Here is a 20622-nt window from a genome sequence, read left to right on the forward strand (position 1 = left end):
GATATGAAGCCAGTATAAAGGGATTATCGGACAACGAGAAATAAAAAAGAAAAATCTGCTAATCAAACAAGATCAAACGGTATAGCTCACCTTAAGGTGTTTTGGGATTAGTGTGTTATTTCACATAGTAAAGCATATTAAATACCACATGTTTGTGTAATTAAATTTTCTGTAAAAATTCAACAAATTCTAAGAAATAGAAAAAGATATAGAAAGAAATACTTGTTGAGTATGATAATTGCTAGGTACATTATTTCAGCAAATTATTTACAATTTAACAATTTTTGTATATATTTTTGCAGATTATTTTGATCAGATATTTTTTACAAGCTATCCATCAACATTCCAGCAAACTAGTTACACTAAAAATATGTATATTTATTGGCAATTTTAATAAAAATATTATGTGGATATGAATTGAATATTTTGCCCATCGAAATAAAAGAATAAAAATGAAGTTATGGAACTAACTGAATGAAAATTTCTGAAGATTTAATGTTGAGGACAATAAGCACTAGTACAGGGGTGGTGAACCTTTTCATTTTTAAAGGCCACATTCATTTATCTGATTCAACATTAAGCCGTGTTTGTGAAAAATTTGTCAATCCATCGACTACTTGTCGAGTTTCGCGGATACAAACTTACGGAAGCTGATTTTTTTACATATAAATATTTAAAGGTATTTAACTTTGTTATTTAAATTTACCACAAGTCAAAAGGTCGTATCTGAGTAGCTAAGAAGCCACGTGCGCCCTTAAGGCTACAGTTTCCCCACCCACACTGCACTAGTATTTTAACATATCCACAAAGTAGAGAAGACGAAAAAATAGTTGATAAAATAAGTGTTTTTTTTTAATCAATTGTGTGCAAATGCAACCCAGTTGCTTACGAAAGTTATATAAAAAACAATAAACTACTGTGTTATTGTTACACAATGGAACAATTTTTACAATTGTTGCTGAAATATGCAAATAATAATTGCTTCTATTGAGGTTAAATACTTCATAATAAAGATGATTAAAATTAATTTACAATAAAAAGAAAATGAAATGTTTACAAAAGTATGGTACATAATAGAATAAATATAACAGAATAATTACCTACATAATTGAAACACAAATATCAACTAAATGTACAACTTTATAATTGTGTGATTCATAAATATTTACTTAATAACAATGAATTATTTACATACATCCAAGTAAACCCTCAAACATAGCACACTCCAAAAATATCCATCACTTGCATACTTAAAGTAATTCTGGTAGTAACAACCATTTATGCCAACCACTCGTGTAGCCCTATCAGAAATCTAAATATGGTGACAGAATCATCACCAAGAAAGAAAATTTATCATCCAAAAAAAAGAAAGGAAAAAATCCAATACACACTTTCGATATTAAATAATATCATAAAAATTTGTGAACGTAAAGAGGCATACTTTGTGATAATCTAATAACATCTCCTCTATTTAGATAAGAAGTTATATACTAACAATATATATATATATATATACATATATATATATATATATATATATATATATATATATATATATATATATATATATATATATATATATATATATATATATATATATATATATATATATATATATATATACATAAATCTTGTTAATAACAGTTTATGCTAATTGATAACAATTATTATTTCTTGATTCCTTTGGCTGGTGAATTCTTGAGCCGTAACGGCGAATAAAAGCTTTCCGCCTCATCACAAGAATTTGAAAATATAACAAACAAAAAAATTCTGCTGACGATGCAGGATAACACGGTGCAGTATTGAATAAAGAACGTTATTGCAACATGAGAGATTCCAAGTTCCGATTCAGAATGGTATCCTTCACAGAGTTGAAGACGACTTCGATATTGTGAGTGTCGATGGCAGTGGTGAAGTGGTGGTACAAGGTGGTCTTGGGTTCCCGCCGAACATTGGCAAACATCTCTAAGAGGAAGGCTTGCACGTGCTGCAGAGAATGGGGGTTGCCCTTAAACTCGGGATAATACCAGCGAATATCAGTCTCCATGTTGGCCACCTTTCTTTCCAAAAGGTCAGATTTATTAAGAAATAATATTATTGATATTCCTTTAAAACTTGTATTATTCACTATAGTGTCGAATATGTTTCTCGCTTCCTCTAGTCGATTGGTCACTCTGGGAAAAAATTAATATATTTTAAAAATCAAAATACATTATTCAAATTGTAAACGCATTGTTTTCGGGTGGACAGGCGGAGCGGGAGTTTTTTCATTATTTTTCAAAAATTATACATTTGTGTATAAATCATCATTTCATCAAAAATATTTGATATTTTGTGATGAAAGTTTATATATATAGTATTCACCATACCCAGAAGCCAGAGGAGTGCATTCTATATAGGCAGAAAAGCAGTGTCTACCCAAGATTACTCGTGTTCCATACAGAAAAACAATCAGTGCCCACTATGCCTTATCCTTACCCAACCTATCGCCTACCCTAATTAAAAATTGTGCACGCCACTGCTAGTAGCCTATAATATATGTATTTTAAGATACATATATTGTTTGGAAATTTATTAAAAATTTCAAAAACAAAAAAAAAACTGGTATTTATTAATTACCTCTGTATTTAAATCTTTTACAAAGATTTTTGAACAATAAAAAAATATATACACAAATGTCATGAACCTTAGAGACTTGCACACAAGTCAGGATTAGAATAAATAAATAATGAATTGAATAACTGATTATTAATACTTAAATTGTGTAAGAATGTACATATCATGAGTAATGTGCAGAAACATAATGATTAACAAAACCACATCCAATAATTGTACAGGATAACATCAATTAATGGAGGAAACATTCATACTAAAGCGTACATTTTAAAGTGATAAATGAGCGTAGTAGATGGCGTGATTAAGGTAACAATAGGCACACAACAGTAAGATTGTAACAAGGAAGTTCTTATTGGATAAAGTATATTCAGAAAGTAAAATTATAATCTGCTATGCGTGTACTACACAGGCAAGTAGGGCATTAGTCATGCTGACAAAAATAAGATGTTACACTCCGAGAGATAACTGTTAAGATTTTATATTTATCTTCTTACTTTTCTAATAATTTATGCATTTACTTAGCTGATAAAAACCATGTCACATATTCCAAAGCATTTTTCAGACACACAAGTGTGACAAATGTATAATTTGCATAATAAAAAAATATATATATGGAAGCATGAATTTTAGATAAGAGTAAAGTTAAAACACATATTTTTCATCAAATTATAAAACATTTTACGGTTGACAAGCAAATTATTACATTTCCTTAAAATGAAACCAAATTGTTATCATATTTTCATTAATAAAATGAATCAATGAAGATTAAAAAATTTACGTTTTAAACATTTAAAGCATATTTTATTTAAATAACTATTATTATTTTTTCATACATAAAAAAAAAATAATTTAAAACTGGGTGTAGCTAAAAAAAAATAGCAACGACATCACAAACTAAGCAAATTCTCAAGAAAATTCTCATATGCCCAGGGTACTATCATATTACTGTTTTGATACAGACCCATTGTTTATCAAAATATTATTTTACAACATTTGAAATATCGTAATTTTTAACCATTTTATAAAATTCTTTAATTTTAAATAATTAAAAATATACAGTTGACATGGATTTATTTTTTTTGGTTTATGTTATAAAAAAATAATAATTGAACAATTTACTATTATAAATTAATTTATTGTTAGTGCCTTTAACCCTTTGACTGGTGACTTTTATTGAAGATTTTATTTCAAATATATAATTTTAAGATTGAAAAAAAAGTTATTAAAAAAAATTAATAACTCTAATCACTTAGCTGGTTGGATAAAACATTACTTTCAATTCCGCAGTAAAACATCTACCTCCAGTGCCAAAACACCTTTTTAATCTTCATTTTGTAACATTAGGTTGAGTTAATAACCCAACATGTGGGCAAGTAACTCAAGTCGTTTGGCATAGTGCTAACTACCTAACTAACTAACCATCATGCCGTTTCACCGCAGGGGTAGGCAGAGAGAATCGAATGCCACACCACTCTGTCTTTGTACACATTCTTCGCCTCCTCCACAGTCGTGCATTTCCTCATATGTACATACCCGACGATTATTACGACTCCTGACCCGGCCGCTTTCAAGTATTTCAAGTATTTGCATAGTGCAACTTGTGTTTAATAGCAGACCAGCAATATCAACACTGAATTCGGGATTAAAAAATCAAGGAAGAAACTTATATACATATTTGTAATAATTAACTCACCTATCTTCCGATAGAACTTGGTCAAATTCTGAAGAGGAAACGAGAAATAATATGGATGTAACTGAAACAAAACACTGCGTCCATTTCTGTCTTTGGGTTCTCTGTCCTCCGACATCAACAAATACGAAGGGGACATTGTTAATGTGAATAGTGAATTCTGAGATACCCTTCGTAGCCTTGCGGCAGTGCAATATGTCTTGGTTTGTAGGAATGTAATCGGGCCGGGCGATTCTCTCAATCTCATCAAAAAAGTAGCTTACAGAATCACTCTGAAAAGAAAGGGCATCAGCTTAATCAATGCTTGGATTCACATATTTTAAGTAGCCTACTCATATTTGTATAAAAATAGTCAAAATTAAGAAACAATATCAAAGTATCAAAATTATTTTAAACTGAGCATATCGACCCCTGATATGTATTCAATTACAATCCACAAATTGGCAAATTAGAGTTTTCAATTCAATTCAATTCAATTTATTCAATAATTAATATGTACATTGCAAACTAACATTTAAGGCATATACATTAAAAAAAAACAAATTAAAAAGTAAGCAAGAAGACTCTTGTTAAATGTGTAGAAGAATCCCGCTTCGGAAGACTCCTTCGGACACATGGAACGGATCAATATCCAATGTGATATTGTTCAACTAAAGGCATAACCATCGGCAGGTTGGTCCTGTGTATAGGAATGTGAAACAATTTTTCACATTCCTACAGGCAAGTTTTACACATTTGAAGGTTTATTACATTCAGAAAAGGTAATCATGATCCCGAGCTCATGACTACCTTTACCTCATGATGGACACAGACACAGGTGCACCCGAGGTGCACCAGTGTCTGTGTCCATACATTTCTCAGTTGAGCGAGATAGGTGAATTTAAATGAACCACATCTACTTATCATCATTGGTAAAAACCTGGTGTCTCATCTTTCTGATGTCAGGAGACCAAATGAAGGTTAAAAATGAATGAGAGACAGAATATAATATAGGTAATGAGTGGACAGTGTAGATTCAAAATGATGAGTATTTTAAGTTCACAGAAATTAACATAAAAATCTTTAGGAAAATATTTATAACTGAATTTAAATTCATACTGTTATTTTACAATGGATGTATTTCTTTTGAAGTGAGTCCGTCGAGTGAAGTCTGAGTTTCAGCATGATAAGTAAGAGTGGGCTGCCATAATAGGGACAGTGAATAATAAGTGGCCCCAGCTAACAACTGAATACAAGAGTTAGTTAATATCAAACTCTATATGGATGTAGATCCAATTGAATATAAAATCATGATTAAATTAATAATACAATAAACCACTACACTGAAATAAAAGCATACAGTCTTTAAAAAATATATTATACTTTTAACGTTTAATTTGCAAGGCAATGTAAAACTTGATTAGAATAAGAACAGTAAAATATAAGTTGCCGAGTATTTTTCACACTTTTTTCTTATGCAGTTACTAAATTAATATAGTTACTAAAACTATAAGATCAAAAAAACTAGAAAATAATTTAAACCATTAAAATTTAACCATTATTAGTGTATGGTTGTTCTTATAAATATTATGAAAAACCCTTGATATTAACACAACTGGTTTTAAATTTTCCCACATAATTGGTTCCAGAAATGTGAGTTAAAATGTACAAAAATTAAAAGGGTTATCAAAAAAATATATATGTTATCAATATTTGAGAAATACATGGGTAAATTTTACGATTTTTTATTGATCAGTACATAACATTTTCTTCTTAACGAATAAAGAAGTAATCAATTTGAAGCTACTTTTCTTTTTCTGTTTGTCATAATGAGTTAGTTCTTTGTGTTCTCCATAAAGATCACATTCCTTCGTGATGGTGAAAAAGATTTGTTAGAAGGCAAAATTTATTACAAATCAGATATTTATTATCATTCAACACTGAATTAAATAATAGATATAACGAAACGTGGTTAAAGCGTCATTTACCCATTGATCAACCGACAAGGAAAGGGAATATTTAACTACTCGGTACACTTTCAAATTATCTACAATAATTTGCGAACACTTCTAAGAAAACATTCTTAAAAATACAAGATGGCTATCCCTGTGCCTTTAAGCCCCAAATTAGATATTTAAAACTATTTAGAAATGGTGGCGATAAAAAACAGGTTTTTATATTATTGTTATGCATTATTATAACTCAGGTATACTGATGATAACATTTTCAATGTATTTGCTTATTTGCTGAGCGAAAATAAGTGGAAGCAGCCACAATAGCTGAACAACTTAAATCAGCAAGTCTCACAAGCTTTCGAAATATGCAGAAGATAGTTTACTCATGGCATTGAATGGATAAAGGCAGAGACAAACTGAACAACTAAATTTCAGAAATACCCTAGTGAACAATGTTAACTGATATAAGCTTACCAACTGAAATTCCCTTCTTCTTTCATAAGCCCTTTTGATCGCTCGATCCTGCCATAGTGACTGGATGTGAGGAGCGTAATGGACAAAATGTCTAGCATCTAAAGTGGCGGTGCTATTGAATTGTACAGCTTGCTGCCCGATATCCAAGTTCCGAGGGTTTTCCCAAGGAATCACCAACTTCTCTCTCGCGTCCACGAGAACCTGAATACCTTTTACGATGTTTTGGTAAATGATATGTTGGTATTCTCTCATCAATTCTGGCTCGAACTTCACGCGGTGGATAATTCTCATCTGTTTGAGGAAAGTCGACTTCCCACTTTCGCCTGCACCCAACAACAAAAGTTTGACCTGTCTTCGAAAAACTTGCTTGTCTTTCTCAATACTCCGATCTATTTCTCTACTTCTGTAACGCTGCTCTATTTCCTCCGGGCTCAATTTCAATCGGAGCCAGCAGCTTACTGCATCAGAGCAACAGGCACACGACCATAGATCATTGGCCATTTTGAGTGACATACAGTGCGGTAATTTAACGTGGAACAATATTACAATAAAAACATGCGGTTCACAGAATGCGTCTATTATTTTTGTAAAAGACCAAACACTTTCACCAGATTAAACATCTTGAAAACAGTAATTAAAGATAGCCCAAAGGGAACACCCACTCCGTTCCAAAACAATATTACTTGTCAACCATCGACAATATCTAAAAATTTGGAAAAGTTGCCATATCGAAATGCTTTCAAAATCTAAAATACCTAGATGCCTGTTTATGGTTAAACCAACTTGACTACATACTAAAAAACAATTTATGTTCGTAAAAAGATAGGTAAATGTATTTGGAAATGAATGCGATTTCTAACTTTACTTTAAGTTTGGCGTATGGCAAAAAATACAAAGTTTTCTAGGCCATTGGGCCGCGTTACAGGCACAGGTCCCGACTTTTCATGCACTTGACCGCTTCTGGCGTAGTAGCTTCGTGAAGGTCTTTAGGCAGGAGGGCATCTTTTGGTAGAGAACTCCTCTACTAGGTGCCAGATAGTCCAGTTTTCCACCCCATAGTCGCAAGTCCTGAAGTTAGCGTCAGTCCCTATTTGTGGAAAGGAAAGTTTCACTGTCCTTGTTCGGTGAGGATCGTTTTGAAAGAGTATTTTCGGAATATTGACCCCTGAGATCACCTAGTGTAATAGAGTAACCACTTCACGTGGTTTTTCATAACGTGCTTCTTCCATATGGACTTTTAATGGGGCCCAACATTCCCACATCGATCATCTGATCAACTGTCCAGATGGGGTTTCTAGACTTGAGTCTCTTGTTTGAATGCTGGCAGATGTTCTTAAAAGCAGGAAGCAGAGGGTTACTTCTTTCTCTATAAATCATTTCAATGGTTGCCAGGAATCTACGCAGGGTTGGTGTGCGATTTTCGTTAGGACCGGAAGCTACTGTACTGGAATAGACCTATCAGTTTTTTTTATGGTACTCATAGTTTTGTTTAGTTCTACATCCAGCTTTTTACAGTGGCCACCATAAGCCCGGACGGGAGCGCAGTACTCCGCTGCACTGGACACCAAAGCCATTCTTAAATTACGTCGGATTCGTAAGCTAATCTGATGTAATTATATTCATAGAACCTCTTTTAACATACACACTTAAAAACATATTTTATGTTGTTACAAATATCGAATTGAAAAAAAATACATTCACATTTTATATATTAATAGGAAGTGGTTTCACCGCACACATTACTTGTCCAAATTCGGAATTTTCAGATTCTGAAAATGAAAAATAATATTTTTCCACACGGAGGAATATCGTACTACAAAAATAATTTCTTGCGAATGAAAAAACATTTTCCATTCAGAAAAATTTTCATGGTAGACGACTCCTGGACAGACCACCAAAAGATGGATCGATAGCTGGGAATTGACATCGCAGGTAGCCTCCTGCGATGTCAATTAAATAAAAAAATCCCTCTTAAAAACAGGCCACAAGGAGAAGAAGAAGAAAAAATTAACTCGTATATTTTGTGAACAAAGAAAACGAATTTAGAAAGCGAATTCGGAAAACCAGCGTGTGCGTAAGCATTACTTCATCTTATATTGCAAGGTTGGCTATATTAATTACAAATTACATAGATGAAAAATCAAGAAATGTCATTGTCATATAACATGTGTTCGGCTTGTGAAATAGAAACACGTTGCTCGCATCCTGCGTAATACCGTATATTAAGTGAAATATTAACATAACAGTGTGATTCAACTTGATTTCAAAGTATTTTGTGTATAAGTTAAGCATATACTATTATAGTTCTAGATTACAATGTAACATGTCGGTTTCCAGTAATAATAATTCTTCCAATCAACCAGTTCAAGTCAAAGCTGTGGAAAAACTTCAACAATTTTTGAAAGAAAAGTCTTCTGAATACAGTGATATTACTAGGTTGGACACGTTAAGTAATCACGTAGATCTCAATCAGAATACAATTGTGAATGACGAAGAAAGATCGGGCATAAGTGTCCTAAAACAAGTTCTCGATTATAAAAAAGCTCTCTTGTTTAGAGACCCTGAAATTATCTGTATTTTAAAATCTATTTCGGATAACCACAAATAAAAAAAATGTCGGTCATTTCGGGAAGAAGTTCCCTCGTGTCAATAGTTCGCAATTCTCTCAATCGTCGAAGTTCATTAGCTAACGCGAAGTCCCACATCGCTCCTCACAGGATCGAATCCGCTCTTACCGACTTCTTACACAAACACGATTCGAGGCCTTACGAAGAGCTGGTCTGTGTTTTGAGAGATTGCACCCTGACAGATGAGGAAGTTAGTGTAGTGTTAACAGAGTGCTCGTCGTGTGTCGGCTTTCTGGATAAAGAAGCTCGTCTTCTCGTGGAAGTGTTATGTAGTTTGGATTGGCCAACCCGACCTCAAAAGACTGTGGATCATTATTGTCAATGGCTACTGGATTTGTTGACGGCGCAGATTTACCATGCTCCCATGGCTATTGGGTCATTAGTTAAGCTCTTAGCCAAAAGTAAGTTTTTTTTTGTTGCCCTGTACGAGTATTTCTACATTTTGGAATATAATGATAAAATAATTTTTAGTACACTGTTATTTCTTTTAATAATTTTATGTTGTTTTTTTTTCATTATATGTTATTAAACCTTAGAAGCTACTGCACTTCATGTAAAGGTTTAAAATAAAGATATATAAATAAATAAATTCATTGATTTGTATCCTATTAATTTGTAAGAACGTCATAAATAAAAAATCGTCAATTTTCAATTGTGCATGTTTTCGGAATGTCCAGAAAATGTACTATATCTCAGCAAAAGAGGCATATTTTTAACTAAATATTTACCCGCTATAGGGCAGAAAGTGTTGTTTTTGCATTTTGAAGAAATGGTATTGTTTAATTATTTTTTTAAATGTACTTAATATTTTTCAAATGGAGAAAAAACCTTCAGGTTTTACCTAAAAAGATCTGTTGCACAGTAAAAAGTTCAATAAGTGGCTAGTAATTTATTTTTAATACATTGTGTTATATTTTTAAACTTTAAAATTGTTCTCCTGAAAAATCAAGTTTTTTTTTTTTTAAGACGTTCGTGAAAAGATTGAGCGATATGCCTACAATTAGAATTTCCAATGTGTCCTCATTGTAATTTCCCGCAACAGTCGCAAACGTACTGCACTCCACAATGTGGTCACCATGCATTTGCTGTCAGAGCAGATCAAAGTCAAACACAAAATGTTCCAAGCTTGGAGCCCGTGAAAGTATCCTCTAGTTACAATCGCAGAGTGCACACTTGTTTGCGGTTATAGCTAGTACGCAGCTTTTAGCATTCATAAATAATAATAAATGATAAATATTGCAGTAAATATCGAGATTATAAAAATAAAACAAAATTTTCTCTTAAAGAATTGCTTTCGTTGGTTTGTTATATTTTGATGCAAATATTATAATTAATTCACTAATAGCGTAAATATTTTCATTTCAGATGATGTTGTGTGGAGTGAGTCACCTTCAGTTGAACAATCTGGGATATTCTCCAACATTCACAGTTTAATAGCGCGAGTTGTTGCAACTATTCCAATGTATGTTCAATTCAATATTAGCCACTAAAAAAAGTTTTACTAGTCCACTAAAAAAAAAAAAAAAACATTTTTGTCCGTCTCAGTGGTGTAATGGTCAGCGTGTTTAGCTACCGTGCTGGAGGTCCTGGGTTCGATTCCCAGGGGGGTTGAAAAAACAAATAAAGGGTCCGCCAAATAACTTTTTTTTTTTGAAAACAGGGCGCAAAACATCGAGTGTAGCTTCGGCTGTGTGGCACGTAGCGCCGTCCTGTTGAAACCAAATGTTGCCAATATCCTCCTCTTCAATTTTTGTGAACAAAAATCCGTTCAACATGGCCCGATAACGATCGCCATTGACTGTAACGGCCACTCCTTGCTCATTTTCAAAGAAAAATGGCCCAATTATGCCTCTGGACCAAAATCCGCACCAAACAGTGACTCGTTTTGGGTGTACCGGCTTTTCAATGTATGCGTGCGGGTTTTCTGTGCCCCAAATACGACAATTTTGCTTGTTTACATACCCGCCAAGATCAAAATGAGCTTCATCCGAAAAGATGATTTTTTTGGCAAAATCGGCATCTTCTGTAAGTCGATCGCAGGCCCACTCAGCGAAGCGAAAACGCATTGGATGGTCAGTTGGCTTCAACTCCTGAACCAATTGGACTTTGTATGGCGTCATACCAAGGTCTTTATGCAAAATTCGTCTCAATGATGTCTCCGAAATGTTCAATTGTTGAGAACGACGGTGAATTGATGTTGATGGCGCTTCACGCACACTTTCTGCCACAACATCGATATTCTCGGGTGTACGCACTGTTTTTGGCTTTTCACGCTTTGGTTTATCGATGAGGATGCCAGTTTCTTTCACTTTTTTCACAAGATAACGAACATACGGAGCTGACGGTGCTTCTCTTCTTCCAAAAACCGTACGCAATTTTCGCACACATTCTGCAACATTACCATGATTTTCAAAGTAATGTCGCAATATTTCCCAGCGTTGTTCAAGCGTATACACAACCATATTCGCTCAGCGGAAGGATAAAACTAATTATCTGTCAAATCAGACATGAGCTAAGTGTTACCATTCACGAAATAAGCACTAGTTGAAAAAAAAAACTTTAGATGGCGGACCCTATATTAGTGATTTTACACTAATATTTATTTAATATGGACTGGTTCCTGAAGGGCAAGAGTGATCACTTTGCCTTCATGTAAGTAATGATCAAGATAACACTGCGTCAATTCGATGCAGTGCCCTATGCACCGTTGGGTGCGGATAAGGGTTATGAGTGATACAGGTAAACCTCGTTTTATGAGGGGACTGTTCCGAGAGACACCGGTGCAAAAAAATCGGCCTAAAATTAACACAAATATAAAAGGTTAGGTTTTGTGTAAAAGTTCTTGATTAGGGAAACCCACGGCCTGCACCAACCGGCGTAGTTGTGAATCGGCATAAATCGAACCGGCGTAGAACGAGGTTTACCCGTATATCTAATACATCAAAAATCATAAACCCTGGTTTCATAACGATATTCAGAGTACACTATTCATAACCTTTCTCCGCTGATGACCATTTTTAGGGTGGAAATTATTACTTAGTAAACAAATAGAATAAAACAATCTAAAACTTAAACATGTTTAGTTACCTTATAAATAATAATAAAATAAGCAAAAATGTGTTCATTTGGAATACTTACAATCTCCAATTGGCAATACTGAGAAATTGCACCGCTGTTTTCTTCTTGCCTCTCCAGTTGTTTACGGAACATATTACCCCCCATTGGAAATATTTACAATTATGGAAATATGGTAACTCTAGTCAGAAAAGTAGGTGCTTACAAGCTAATGGTGGGAAGTAGTGCAAATAGTGGTTTACCATTTTATTATAGTAAAATATAGGATCAAAGCAAATAAATATTAAATTTATTGTAGGAGTGGAGAAGTCCTGCTACGGTGTGTCATAGATAACTATCCATATTACAAGCACAGCACTGCCGTACAGCAAGCATATGTTCACAACCTTCTGTGGATTACAAGATATCTACCCGCTCTCACAGATCATTTACTCACTCTAATTTTGAACAGGTATGTAACTTGCTGAAAGTGTTTTTTGGACTATTATGTCATGTGTCTGGGCTAATTATTAAAATACTTTATTTATGACATTTTATTGTTCATTTTTATATATTTTTTAATATCGGAGATATGTATACTTCATCATATTTATCTTGGCATATAAGTTGAAATAAATATTGTAGATTTCAAATACCTATAATAAAATTTAGAAAAATTATATTTTAGTATTAATAATGGTTTGTATTGTTTGTACATAAAAATACAAACCATTATAAATCAAAATCTGTTTTGTATAGAAAATGCAAAACAGGTGCCTCCACAGAAATTCTCCAGATAAGTTTGTCGAAGTGTACCTGAACCCCATTCTTATTTTGTGATATACTTACCAATATTTTAATTATCCTAAATATCTCATATATACATTTTTAAAAACAAAACTACTGTTTGGTTACATTTGTAGATTAATAATTATGGATGTTAATATAAAACCTGAGGAATTTGAAGAAGGGGGAATATTTTCAATGGAAGACGATTCAGAAAATGAATCTGCACATTTAATAGAATCCTTAGACTTGTGCATGTTAGAACTTTTCCAATGGGTTAATCAAGATGGTTCAAAAGCTTTGGATACATTATTTGGTGTTTTTGAGAGAACAATTTTACCAACGCATGGAACAAGGTAATTATTACTTAATTTATATTTATGTATAATAATTATTACAATACATTTTGATATATTAATAATAATCATCTCGTCCCCCTCCGTAGTGTTATGGTCAGCACGCTCGGCTACCGTTCTGGAGGTCCCGGGTTCGATTCCCAGGGGGGGCCAAATAAACATAAGTGATTTTTTTCACTGTTATATTTATTCAATATTACCCTGGACTGGTACCTGAAGCGGAGGGCTGATCACCTTTCCTTCATGTGTAAACGATCAAGATAACACTGCGTTTATATGAAGCACTGCCCTATGCACCATTGGGGTGCGGATAAGGGTTTTATTAATAATAATCACAAACTGTAGAATCGTACAGAGTGAATGGCAATTCAATAAATAAATTATTAATTAGTATTTTTATTTTTCAGATATATTCAATTCTTATTATTTTATGGCTTGTCTGTGGACAAAGGACGGATTTCAAATTTCCTGGAGGCTTTATGGCGTCTAGCGCAAAGTGCCAGGGTTGGTCCCGCCCTCCGGCTAGCCAGCGTTGCCCACTTGGGTGGCCTTTTAGCTCGAGCTAATTTCATACCATCAATGCATCTGCATAACTACATGAAGAAAATGGCCGACTGGTGTCATTCCTACATTCAAGCGCAAGAATCGTGGAACCCTAACCTCGGGACCAATCCTCACAGTGTGTTTTATTCTGTGACCCAATCCCTGTTTTATTTGATTGCATTTAAACACAACTTTATATTTTCCGATAAGAAAGGTAAGACTACTCAATTTATATTATTTTATATATTTGGTCGTGGAATGTTCCCCAAATTCAAAAGTCAAAAAGACCACAAAAATATTTATTTTAACTTGACGTCCAATCCCGTGACTAAGATGTAAAAATTTTGGGGAGGTTCTGAGGCATTGTCTAATAGGAGGATTGCTTTCTTTGGAAAGCTATTTCGGCCACAAAACTTAAACACAGTAGGGCAAAAATAATTTTTATACAATTTCACACAATAGTCTGCTCGCGCACACGGTAATATAATAAAACAATATGTAAAAGTATTACTCCTATTGGAATCGTGGCGCTTTGGTGTTGGCCGAACCGGGAGATCCCATGCCTGCCTTCAACCAGCGTAGTTGTGAATTAGCTTAAATTGAACCGACGCAAAACGATGGTTACTTGTATTTACTTTTGGATTAAGTGATATTAAAGTGAAATATTTTTTACAGGTTTAGTATTTGTGGAATCCTTGAATTTATCAAAAATTGTCATGTCACCTTTGAATCCACTGAGAATGTGTCAATCCGCGGTTTCCGAGGCTTTTGCTTCTACCACAAGAATGTACCAAGTAGTATATTGCCACGCTATCATTGAACATAATACAAGGCGATACCTGAAGGTAGATGAATCTAACAAACAACAAGACTGGTTCCCGTATGATCCTTATACTTTACCTAGGTAAGTGCTGCGATAGTTTCCATTATAGGCCCATTTATTACATTGCCACAGAAATCTGGTTTTATACAGTGGTTTTCAATTATTAAAAATTTTGAGGAATTTTCACCGCAAGGAATATTTTCAGCTTTTTCAACTTCCAAACTTTTTAATAAAGCGAGATAATTTAATAATGTGGTATTGTATCGTTAATTTTAAAGATGTCGGCAATATAAACCCATTGTATATGACTAAATATGCCATTTTACCTACTCTGCACAAGTAAAAAATATTATTTCATGTTCTGTATATGCAGCAGTATGACAATGACAGTATGCAATGTAGTGCAAGAGACAGTAAGGTATGCTACAACAATGGTTACATGGCCTACCCCATCACTGTAGCGTGACTAGTATGTTTGCTAAAGCACACCTGCCACACTGGGATAGTCTACTAAGACATAAGGATGATGAAAAGGTTAAACAGTATCACAAAACTGCTTATGAAGCACAGATGTGAGCTGGATATGCAGTGGCAGCATTGGAGCTCAGTGTTGGAATTATGCGTACCAGCGATCTGACTCTCTTTCAGCATTCTCTCCGTTACATTTTTTTTCAAAGCTTAATAATTCTTGAAAATGAAAAGACTTGTTTTTTACCACTTGAGTTATGGTAGGGACTGACTAGAGCCATTTCGTCGTAATGTAACACGTTACGATCGAGCATTCGTATAGTCAGTACAGCAAGCCGAGCGCTCCATCCATAGTTTCGGATGCGATCGATATTACGACGTTACGTTACGACGAAATGCTCCGGTCAGTCCCCACCATTATATTTATTTTAACTACTAGTTTCGGAAGCTATAGATGCTTCCATCTGCGGGTCTGAATATAAACTGATAAAATAATTCATAATTCTTGTTTCTATTTTTTCTCTATCCATTTTTTTTTTCGTGTACTCTTAACATATTGTTTGCAGGAAACACTTAAAAGTGTCTTTAGCAAACTGTTGGTAGAGAGCGGGAGACACTTATAAGCATTCTATTTACTTACATTTGGTACAGCGCGAGTCGCCAAAAACATTGAATAGATTGGAGTTGGGTTAGCCGTTACTTGTGATTAGTATATGACCCTAATTAGTATACTTATTAAAGTCTGGGTCAATGAAAAAACCGCCCGCCAACAATGTGTTAAATTGTATTAAACTGTTATTTTTTGTAAACAAAATATGGCCCTATTACTTAGTTTTGTCAGAATAAAGAAGTATTATTATTAGTAGAATCATAATTCAACAAATATACCTTTTTCTAGATCTTTCCATTGGATTAATCCAATATATTCAGAGTATGAAGACACAAAGCATGAGAAAGTATCTAAGGCGCATGCAGAGGGAGGATGTGATGAGGATGACTTCCTGGCAACCAGCCCAAACTTGGAACTGCCCCAGTCCTTAACTAAATGTTCTTTTACTACTTTTAGGCACCTGTAGTAATGTTATTTCAACTATTTATTATTTTTATTCTTTTAAATATAGTATTCATGAAAAAATATATTTATTAATTACCTTTTTCTATGAGACACAATTATTTTTATTAAAATAAAAACTTGCATTTTGTTTTGGTATTCAGAAATACCGTGATAGTCTTTTACAGAAAACATCTGTAATTTTTATTTTATCACAAATAAAATGTATTGCATAATGCCATCATGTCCATGTTTTTAAATGTTAACATCCCACATTATGCAGAAATAAACGTTTTATTAATATTTTTTGTCCTTTATTTTACAAGTTGGAGGTAATAATCATTTCTTCTAAATTTCCTTTAGACAATCTTCCACATTCACAGATATTTTTTAATAATCATATAAACATCACATGCTGGGACATATTTTCCCATCTAGAGTTTTATATCAGTCATAACCAACCACCTTTTCCACATTAAGTGCTGTATAGCTGTCACTTCCTAAATAAGTGACATGAATTTGACTGCCATATCTGTTATAACTGTGAATGTGTTAAATGCCATATAAGTTTTTCTGAATAACCAAAAATTATTACAAATATTCAAACAATCATGAATCTATACTGTCACACTCAACTAATAAAATCATGTCTGCAAACTCCGTGGGAAAATTAAAAATATTCTATACCTTTTTTTAGAAACTAGAATAAAACGTAAATTTAAATGCACTGGATATTTGTTGAGAGTATATAATGTTTTTTGGAAAATTAATAAAATTCCAATGAGATTCAAAAAATGTATATTTGAATAAGACAATGAAAAACTTTTACAGAGAAATATTTTACTAACCTAATCACATGACAATCTTAGTCTAACAAAAACCCTATTTGTTTTATGAAAACTTGTATGGGCATAAATTAAAATAAGTCAAACTACAATATGGTAAAAACGAAAGAATTTGTAAAAATAATACTAAAATTATCTTTAATTGCTTTTTTAATATTATACAAGTGCAGTATTGATTCGGCAGTCATATCTATCCATTATTAAATTCGATACTGTATAGATTGCTAATCATATTTTTGCCTGTTTATTTCTCACTGATATATCAGGTTTTGGTGAAGTGATAATTAAAATTACTTAACAATTATTCATAATAACAAGAAGGTTATTGCTAGTATTAATCCCTACGAATACAAAGTATGGTGACGTGTCTGAAAAGATTGCAAATTTACTACATATTACAATAATTAAAATCATTTATAGAATTTGTAATCCCTCGTTATCTGCAATATGTATCAGGTAATAAGACTGTATAGGAAGTCAGTATAAAACCAAAAGATAGGTGCGACATCGCCAATGACATACATACAAAATTTAAAAAAAAATCCAATTAAAATAAAATAAGTACATCCCGCAAACTAGTACAACATTTCTGAAAGTTCAATTTAAGATTAGCAGAACTGATACAATGTTTAGGTATTGTAAAAGTCATAAGTTAGGATGGAGCCAGGAAGGATTTTTTTAAATGGTTGGCTTGTTATGCCAACCATTTGAAATTAATGTGTTTACACATCGCGACCCCTCCCTATCCTATGTTACAAAATGAATTTTACAATAACATTTCGTTCAGTACATTTCTACCTCAAGAGACTCGTACAAGACTAAAACACTCTTACTGCCCATAAAAGTTAACGTCACATCTCAGTCCCGGGTTTTTGGAGGAGTCAGAATGTCTAAATATAACTGGTAGTCTATGCGACACTAAACGAACCGACACAAAAGCGAATGTAGGCAGTAAAAGTTTTTATTCAATTTACTCCATTCGTTCACCAGAGGGATAAAGAAGATAAAAGTAAGAAACAAAGAGATAGATGTCTGTCAGGTACTTGTACATATAAAGAATATATCACGATGATTAGTACATTGTCTGCCTCAAAAAAATATCTGGTGTGGAAGCATTCGCATCTGCGATGTCATACATAATTGGTCCCCAAGAAGGAGAAGCCAAGTCTACATCATCCAAGAAGCAAATTGACACACATAATCTCATTCAGTGTGAAGATTGAAGATGCAGATTACAAGGGATTACTTACTGTACATAAAAATTAATTGCTAATGTTATCTCTTTTTATGGTAAGGGTGTCTTCTTCTCCAAGAGCTATCCTTTTTCTGAGGCAGGTACTGTTTAGTTTGATATTGAGCGAGAATTGGTGTCTCTGAGGCGGCTAGTTTATTTATCACAAAATCATCCCCGGCTTCTTGGTTCTCCATCATCTTTAGTTTAGCCTCGATGGACTGTATCGCACATTTCTTGCTCAGCTTCGAATCCGGTTTTCCAGTTGTTCCAGCTAGTGCCGCAATTCCTAATTCTGGTTTAGGTCTGACAACCTCATCCTAGAGATTTTCAATAGTTAATTTTTTTACTATTTTTAAAAACATATTTATAACTTAGAAATTACAACTATAAAAATCCAGTCTCAAGTAAGACAAAATTTGAATCAAATTCTTACATGAATAATGAAAATATGTGTATATCAAAACTATGAAATAAACTTGTGAAATATTTTAATAATAAATTAAAATTAAAAAATAGTTACATTTGATGTGTTTTGAGCCCATTTCACTGACATATTCCGGCATCCAACGAGTTTTCCATGCAAGGCTTCTTGTGCTCGCAGTGCTTCTGTACGTTTCTTGAAGGTAACGAAGGCAAAACCTCTCGGCTGTCCCGCCAGAGGTCCAGTGCGGTGGAACATCAGGTCAAACTTTTCGACATCGCCAAAAGTCCGCACCAATTTCAGGAGTTGATACCGGTAATCACAAATAACATACATTATCTCTCCATTCCCAATTTAATGACAAGACGGGAAATTCTCCATCCTGTAGAAGCGGTATCCGGTGTATATATACTTTTTTTCACCATCCATCCCGGTAAATTATATTACCCAAGTAGTTTTTTTCACAGAATGTAATTTTTAAATAAGCTATAGTCGTATACTGTTCAAATTTGGCAGTTGTATTAACCTGTGGAATGGTACCGACATACTGGAGAGTTGAAACAATCTCTTATGTAGTACTTTAAAAAAATGTTAACACGAAGGTACTGGCTGTTTAATTCCATTTCAGAATATCATTTATTTTTACTATTAACACACCTCTGACGGGTGTTTTTTTACGCCTGCGGACCGCTGGCGACGGGATTTGATAATTATGTACTTATAGTTAAGACGTTAACAAAGAGGTTGGTTCATAATATTCATATAAAAACATTAAATATGTAATTCCTTATTTTCTGACTTTAAAATGAGGCTGGCGCAGAAGGGAAAAACTACCCTCCCCGTCCTTAAGCATCAATCGATGGAACGGGTACAAATACCTTTCTCGTCCAGTGTGTAAATTGCGCCTTTTTTAAAATTATTTTAGTGACAGTAGCTGTCTACAAGGGAATGTAATGATACTGATACTAGAGGAAAAAGTTCTAATTATATACGTACTCATTAATGCGAGGATCTAAATTTCCGATCCATAATCTTCTGTCATCGGGTTCATTAGTTTTCAGAGGGTCTAACCGAAGTGGAACCTAAAATAAACAAAGATATTTTAAAATGCATCGCGCTAGTAATTTTTGAAACTTTTTGTTACAAATTATCTATGCGCAAAACTAACTCGAAAACCAGATCGAAGCTTAGGTTTCATTTTCCACATTAGAAAAAAATAAGAATCATTAATTCTAAAATTTCAATCTCACCGTGGCATCCATCGTACACTATTTTTTCTTATAATTCAGACTTCAAATTCTAAATAAAATACATAAGGCAAAAATTCTTTTTAGGAAAACTTGGACATAAACATTAAAAATGATGGAATATTATCACAAAATAATTTCGAACATGTATTTTGCTATGCAAATATAATAATGAAACGAATTTTCGAATGATTTATAGTCCAAAAAGGCATTTTCAGGAACGATTTCTTATATGGGTACACAGTATTTCGAAAAACAATGGGCGGAATCAATCCGCAAACTAGAACGGATCATAGATAAAAATGACAGAACAGTAGAAAAGAAAAATTTAACTTAACCAGAGACAATCGTGGATGCGAAACAAAGGTTGCGTTCCGAATTTACCAACAATCAGAAAATAGTATAGAAAATTCCATAGGGCTGAAAAACCTACATACAATACGAAGATGAAGT

At 33.4% G+C, this 20622-nt stretch overlaps 3 protein-coding genes across 3 annotated transcripts; 1 reads left to right on the forward strand and 2 right to left on the reverse strand.

Moving 5' to 3' along the window:
- Window positions 1-1679: 1679 nt before the first annotated feature.
- On the reverse strand, window positions 1680-7406 carry cta (Guanine nucleotide-binding protein subunit alpha cta). Its single transcript, XM_088275427.1, has 3 exons — window positions 6715-7406; window positions 4310-4578; window positions 1680-2174 (listed from the first exon to the last, which is right to left on the reverse strand). The coding sequence occupies exons 1-3, from the start codon at window positions 7225-7227 to the stop codon at window positions 1817-1819; spliced, it is 1140 nt and encodes a 379-aa protein (XP_088131553.1). The 5' UTR covers window positions 7228-7406; the 3' UTR covers window positions 1680-1816.
- A 1427-nt stretch (window positions 7407-8833) lies between these two features.
- Window positions 8834-16725, forward strand: Tif-IA (RNA polymerase I-specific transcription initiation factor RRN3 homolog Tif-IA). Its single transcript, XM_088275435.1, has 7 exons — window positions 8834-9742; window positions 10707-10803; window positions 12715-12867; window positions 13319-13537; window positions 13945-14294; window positions 14756-14984; window positions 16270-16725. The coding sequence occupies exons 1-7, from the start codon at window positions 9328-9330 to the stop codon at window positions 16445-16447; spliced, it is 1641 nt and encodes a 546-aa protein (XP_088131561.1). The 5' UTR covers window positions 8834-9327; the 3' UTR covers window positions 16448-16725.
- A 478-nt stretch (window positions 16726-17203) lies between these two features.
- On the reverse strand, window positions 17204-20315 carry LOC148299977 (putative RNA-binding protein 18). The gene is made up of 4 exons (XM_088275437.1): window positions 20173-20315; window positions 19916-20004; window positions 19022-19232; window positions 17204-18818 (listed from the first exon to the last, which is right to left on the reverse strand). Exons 1-4 carry the CDS (start codon window positions 20182-20184, stop codon window positions 18543-18545), a joined length of 588 nt encoding a protein of 195 aa, XP_088131563.1. The 5' UTR covers window positions 20185-20315; the 3' UTR covers window positions 17204-18542.
- Between the last annotated feature and the right edge of the window lie 307 nt (window positions 20316-20622).

The sequence above is a fragment of the Brachycentrus maculatus genome, unplaced genomic scaffold (genome assembly GCF_059751285.1).
Source record: "Brachycentrus maculatus isolate JH-2025_06_01 unplaced genomic scaffold, ASM5975128v1 h1tg000865l, whole genome shotgun sequence".
In the NCBI taxonomy this organism is placed as follows: domain Eukaryota; kingdom Metazoa; phylum Arthropoda; class Insecta; order Trichoptera; family Brachycentridae; genus Brachycentrus; species Brachycentrus maculatus.

Bases quoted from the DNA above. Each gene is read 5' to 3' on its own strand.
- Tif-IA (XM_088275435.1), top strand. From the start codon at position 9,328: ATGTCGGTCATTTCGGGAAGAAGTTCCCTCGTGTCAATAGTTCGCAAT. The intron at 13,538-13,944 runs GTAATTATTACT...TTTATTTTTCAG, and splicing joins TTACCAACGCATGGAACAAG to ATATATTCAATTCTTATTAT. The intron at 14,985-16,269 runs GTAAGTGCTGCG...ACCTTTTTCTAG, and splicing joins GATCCTTATACTTTACCTAG to ATCTTTCCATTGGATTAATC.
- LOC148299977 (XM_088275437.1), bottom strand. The intron at 19,233-19,915 runs CGTATATAATTA...TGATTACCGGTA, and splicing joins GATCCTCGCATTAATGAGTA to TCAACTCCTGAAATTGGTGC. The intron at 18,819-19,021 runs GTAACTATTTTT...GAAAATCTCTAG, and splicing joins GGGCTCAAAACACATCAAAT to GATGAGGTTGTCAGACCTAA.
- cta (XM_088275427.1), bottom strand. From the start codon at position 7,227: ATGTCACTCAAAATGGCCAATGATCTATGGTCGTGTGCCTGTTGCTCT. The intron at 4,579-6,714 runs GTAAGCTTATAT...CTTTCTTTTCAG, and splicing joins GAAGAAGGGAATTTCAGTTG to AGTGATTCTGTAAGCTACTT. The intron at 2,175-4,309 runs GTGAGTTAATTA...ATTTTTTCCCAG, and splicing joins CAAGTTCTATCGGAAGATAG to AGTGACCAATCGACTAGAGG.